Source organism: Nansenia antarctica, assembly GCF_963989245.1.
Source record: "Nansenia antarctica genome assembly, chromosome: 6".
Lineage (NCBI taxonomy): Eukaryota > Metazoa > Chordata > Actinopteri > Argentiniformes > Microstomatidae > Nansenia > Nansenia antarctica.
In genome coordinates this window covers 40,716,082-40,722,145 of record NC_137676.1, presented here as the reverse complement: position 1 = coordinate 40,722,145, position 6,064 = coordinate 40,716,082, and the positions used below count along the sequence as shown (strand labels likewise).

Below are 6,064 nucleotides of genomic sequence, written 5' to 3'. Positions count from 1 at the left end.
GTTTAATGTCAGACTGAGTATGTCATTTGTAATGTTCATTAATATGCATTGTCCCTCTACAAATAAAATAAATAAATAAACAGCTCGAAATGTAATGGATGCTGCAGGCTCCTCCGTGCACCTTGCAGCAGGCGGCGCGCTCTCCCTGTCTCCACCTTTTGGCGCGCTAGCCTGGTTGTCAAGGGAACGCAGCTGCGTTGGTTATGTCACTTCACAGACGCTGAGATACATTCCGCTTGAATATTGAAACTGAAATGGAAAATTGATAATTTGCTGTTTTTCCTCTAAATGCAAGCAAGGTATGCGGGATGTTTCAGTTTGTTAGAGTTCTTATCTTGCAAGATTGGTATTTTTATTGGCAAAAATGTTCAGTTTAGCTGGCTGTTTTAACCACGAATCAACAACAAGTGAGGCTCGGAGGGGTAACTACTGTACTAGCTAGCATGGCTCTAGACTAGCCAAGGATGTAATAAGATACTCATAATAATGTCATCGTATTACATTCCTTGGCTTTAGCCAACAACTCTGTCAACAGCTGTAAAGTAACGTCAGCATGGACATCTTGGGCATCATTGCTGGCCATTAGTGGCAACTTGACTATATTAGATGCTTTTTGCTTTTCTGAATTTTGCTTTTCTGCTTTTCTGAATCCAGAATCCAGAATTCCAGAATAATTTCTAAACAGTTGGGTCTTTTTGATGAATTATAAGGTTTGATTTGATTTAAAGAAGTAAGTGTGACTCACTGACCAGGTCTGAAATAATGTCACATGTAAACCCATTTCTATTTCTCTAAATGTTTATACCCCATCTTTAGATTGAGAGGAATAATCTGGACTCTGCCTTGACAACGGCTAAAGATCTACGAGATTAGAGTTCAGTGGAGAAGCATGCATTTGACCAGGCCAAAATCCTCTAAACGGCGTAACCGTAGTAAACCCACCCACGACCTGCATATGGATGCCTCCCAAAATAGACCGGTGACCCCTATGCCTCCCAGGATGATGGGTTATGACAGGTCAGACCGCTGTCTCCGCTCCCACACTCTCCTCAGACAGAACAGCCAGCTGAGTGCAGACCAAGTCACAGATCTCCTGCAGTCTGTTCCTGCAGTACCTTCACTGTCATTGAATAAGTACAAGCCCCTCCCCTCCATTGAGAAGAAGCCATCAAAGGATGACTCCTCGAGAGGCATGGAGGAGAAGACTTCCAAGCTCAGTCTGTCTGACAACCTCATTGTTCAGGCTCGGCATGAACACTGTCTCTCCTCCGTGAGTCTCCAGCCAGCGTTCCGTAGCAATCCTGAGATGGATAATGTGTCTGAGGTCCACTGCACGGTCTGCCCCAAACCTCTAGACCCAGGTGTGACGATCAGAGAGACAGAGAACCCTTCTGTGTTCCCCCCTGGCGGTCAGCCAGGTTTGCTTCTTGCCATCCGAGTCCCATGTGGGAGGAGATTTCAGCAAGACGTCCTACCTACAGACACCTTACTGACGGTGAGAGCCACTGCAGAGGCCAGATTTGGGACACTGTATGAGCATGGTATCATTGAAACTATGGATGTCCCCCGCAGGACCTTCAAAGACCTGAACCTGACTTTGGCCCAATGTGATATCTTGAACAGGTCATTACTGTGCGTCTCTCAAGAGGACAGCTCAATGGATTCTACTTAAACTCAGATGGATGACATAATCAGTCTGACATTAAACATTTTATTCTAAATTCTATTTTGCTGAAAAAATATGTATATTAAACATTTATTCTTTTTTGCAATCTAGAAAATAACAATGTTTTCATTGTTCAAGACAAATCTGACTCAATCAACAGTGGGAATGTGTGTTTTGCCTAATTAATCCTTTTAACTGTACTACCACAGTATCTCAGGGTTTAGTTGACATTTGATCACCAATATCACTGTAAGCTTTTTACTTGAATATTACTGTTCTGTAAGCATTTCCCACATACCGTACTGTACTGTACTATAGGTTGGTATCAAATAGGTCTACATTCTCTTTTCGCTTTTTTGTGGTAAATAATAACTAAACCTGTTGTCTCTGTTATTTCTTTTTATTGAAACCAACAAAGGGTAAAGAAAACTATACAAGAGGCAGAGATAGTAGTCAATCTTTATTATAACAAGTACCATTAGCAAACAAAAAAGTGCAGAATGTAAGTGAATAGTTTCAGGAGCTACTATTTATTTGTTTCATAGCCAATAACTCCCTTCGACTAGTTTAGTTCAAGCACGGTCCAAAATATTGCATATTCACTGTGGTACAACAAAACAATATAGTATTTTGGTCAATAAAGCATATAATCCTCATAAATAATGAAATGATGAGTGTTTAATGTTTGGAGCCACTTCAGTTGTGATTTTTCTCGAATTGCTCAAGATCCTCAGCGTCAAGCTTCTCTATTTTCTTGTCTATGGAGGGGGAAAAGTGTAAACAGTTAGTGTGAACCCTCTCTTTTGGATGCATCAATATGTCAAATCTTGAGTGCTCAATCTAGACAAAGAAACAAACATACTGAAATGTTTTTCGATTCTGTTGAGAATGTTCATGCTGTGTTTGCTGAAATGTAGGAGAATTTCCTATTCGGTGTCAATGAATCACTCTGGTAATGTGGATGATTAAATCCAACTGTGGAATGACAAAAGACAAGGAATACAATAGGTTGAATGCAAGAAACACATTTAGTTAATTAGATAGATGCAGAGATAGATTCAGGTGTGGTCTTTCTTGAGGCCTTCTTGAAGGGCATACACAGGCCCTTGCAGACGGCCGCTAGAGACAAGAGAGAGAGAGAGATAATGTGAGAGAGAGAGAGAAAACGTGAGAGAGAGAGAGAAAACGTGAGAGAGAGAGAGAGAGAGAGAAAGAGATAACGTGAGAGCGAAAGACAGAGAGAGAGAGACAGAGAGAGAGAGAGAGAGAGACGGAGAGAGACAGAGAGAGACAGAGAGAGAGACAGAGAGAAGAGACAGACAGAGAGAGAGACAGAGAGACAGAGAGAGAGAGACAGAGAGAGACAGAGAGAGAGAGAGAGACAGAGAGAGACAGAGAGAGAGACAGAGAGAAGAGACAGACAGAGAGAGAGACAGAGAGACACAGAGAGAGAGACATGAACTTGTCACAGAATTCTTGGTTTTTCAAGGATTAAATTTAGTCTCCTAGTCTAGTGTATTGATGCTTGTAGTAATGTTGAGGATTAGCTGGTTCATGCAGTATCAACCATACAGCAGAAGGGTCTTCCTGTCAGCAGACTTACAGAAGCAGCCTCCAGCCTTGGGCTCCTCTTCTTCCTCTGGGGCCGGGCTGTCCTCCGTCTGACTCTTCTTGGAGCTCTGTGAAAGAAACAAGCTTTACAAAACAGAGTAACACGTTTACATGATAAGCCTATCTTTAATCAATGGAATTGGTAAGACACCATGGGCCGGTTTCAGAGACAAGGCTTAAGCCTAGTCCTGGACTAAATCACACTTTCAATGTAAAATCTCCATTGAAGATGTTTTTTAGTCTAGGATTAGGCTTAAGCCTTGTCTGTGAAACCGGCCCCATAACTCCTAAAACACTGTGTATGAGAGGAGAGATTGTGTATATAGATGACAGATAACATTGAACGGCCAATCTTTCATCTCATTAGTAACATAGACTAGGTCGATGCCAAAAAATAGCATCTTACGGCAAGAAAGTGAAAGAGAACACTAATACGTGTAAGTCCTCTGTGTGTCCAAAGTCCTATGTGTGTGTGTGTGTGTGTGTGTGTGTGTGTGTGTGTGTGCGTGTGTCTAAGTGACATCAATTAGGGCTGAAGGTCTTATCTCTTTAAAATATGACTGATGAGACCTGGGGCCTCATTTATAAAGCTTGCGTACACACACTAAGGTGCGTAAGCAAATTTTCCCGCAATTCTGGGATTCATAAAAACTGTGCGCACCTCTAGGCTACGCACACTGTGATCCATGCGTACGCATAGAAACTCGAGAAATGTCAACTGCGACTCCGCTGGCAGAAGGATGAAACAGGAGAAACGCTTTGAAATGGATACCATTTCCACCAACATAAATCGAAATATTACCTCACATATTATGTGAGTGCACACAAAGAATATATGTGCACACTGCACATATATTATTCTCCCTTGTCCTGTACCCATCACAATGTAACCTACATATATCTTTGTTCGTATATAGATATTCATGCAAATATATTAACTTTTTATATTCATATTCATTGCACATAGCGCGAGGCTGGACAAGTTGAGCACCGTTCCTGATTCACTGTTCCCGAGTGCTCAGTGGGTACACAGTAAATTTGAAAGTGTTAAATCAACACTTTAAGTGTTACATTTAACACTGACAGCGAGTACATATGGTCCCACCCTACAGTGTAAAAAGTACACTGATCAAAGTGTTACATTTCTAGTGTTGATTTAACACCAAATAGTGCAAAAAAAATTACACTGCACTACACTGGCCGGTGTTGATCACATTTAACACTAAGGGGTAATCAACACTTTAGAGTGTTATATTGACACTCACTAGTGCTGATCTGAGGTGACTCTTACTAGTGTAAAAATGGGTTTAACTCTGTCCAGTGTTAATGTAATTACTCACTAGTGTTGATCTGGGGTGACTCTTATTAGTGTAAACATGTGTTTTAACTCTGTCCAGTGTTGTAAATTACAATGTAATTACTATCTCCCTTGTAAATGGAAATCAAAGCACTTGGAATTCACAATACATTCAAGAAAAATGTTTAAAACATTAAAATATGTTCTTAAAATGTTTATTTAAGAACAAACAATTCAAACATAACATTTGACCTAAAGGCCTATACAAATCGCACCGACCAATTTAAAAGTAAATAAAATAACAATTTTGGTTTCTATGGACAGACAAAAAAAAAAGTTAAAGAAAGAATTTGTCCATAGTAGACTTACAGCTTTTAGCCAGGGCTGAAACACAGGATGTCTACCTTTTACTTGAACAAGACACATGCAGGAGACTGTTTAACCTTTAAACTGTTATCAACTGACAGTAGGGGGACAATGTAGTCAAAAGAATGCCTTGCTCCATATGACATGAGCAGATCAAAAGGTTTGTGGTACATGATGTCACTCACATGAAATACCTTGCATGGTGGACTTTGCTTCAAAACAACTTTAAATGCATGCATATGATCATCAAAACTTATGGTTTCAAGAGCTGACCCAACCAAAAAAACTGTCTCCTCTTTCACAACAATATCCTTAATTTTGTCAAATACTGGCATTTCACTGACAAATTCACCACATATGACCAAATCAAGACGATATTCTGTACCATGGTACTTCACCCATTTAACTGACAAAACATGTGTGTGCACTGAGACATTCAACTTGACAGCAATCGGGTCATTGACCCTTGACATCTTTCCTGGACCTATAGTTAATCTATCCTGGCTGAATGTTTCCCAATTATATGCCATGTAATTTTGGTGTTTGTTGGCTAAGGTCATAGTGACATTCTTAAAACTCTTCAGTTGCTTTTTAAAGAAATTGTGTTAAGCCTCATAGCGCATACACCATGAGTGAAGAATGGGCCCAATATTCCGTATACAACGAGGATAATGTATCATGAAGTGGTGTTTCTGTAAGAGATTTCTATCAGGAAACAAATACTTGAAAAGCCTATGATGTTCAGCTATTAAGTGTTTAAGATAGATAGTCATACCCTCTGTTAGAACAGGAGAAAAATGGGACAGTCTCCTGCATGTGTCTTGTTCAAATGCTTCCTAAAGCCTGAAAAGGTACCAAATACACGACAACTATTCTGCTTGACCACATTTTAGTCTAAGAGTTCTACCAGGGCACATTCCAACTTGAGATGCCTCACAAGCAAGTTGGTACTTCCATGAGTAGCATGGCAAATAAAACATATAACAGGCATCAGTGCAGTTTACCTCTAAGGCATTAGTGCAGGAGTTTGGCTCTAAGCTCAGCAACCCTTGGAGTTTCCTTCACCTTCCCTATGTCTATGTTGTAAACAGTTGTCTGGATAAAGGTGTACATGCTGCACAGAG

The 6,064-nt window shown here is 40.3% G+C and overlaps 1 protein-coding gene across 1 annotated transcript; it reads left to right on the top strand.

Moving 5' to 3' along the window:
* Positions 1–988: 988 nt before the first annotated feature.
* LOC308160532 (UBX domain-containing protein 10-like) lies at positions 989–1,672 on the top strand (the record flags this gene model as incomplete). Its single annotated transcript, XM_080534473.1, has 1 exon — positions 989–1,672. One exon carries the CDS (start codon positions 989–991, stop codon positions 1,670–1,672), a length of 684 nt encoding a protein of 227 aa, XP_080390599.1.
* Positions 1,673–6,064: the final 4,392 nt, after the last annotated feature.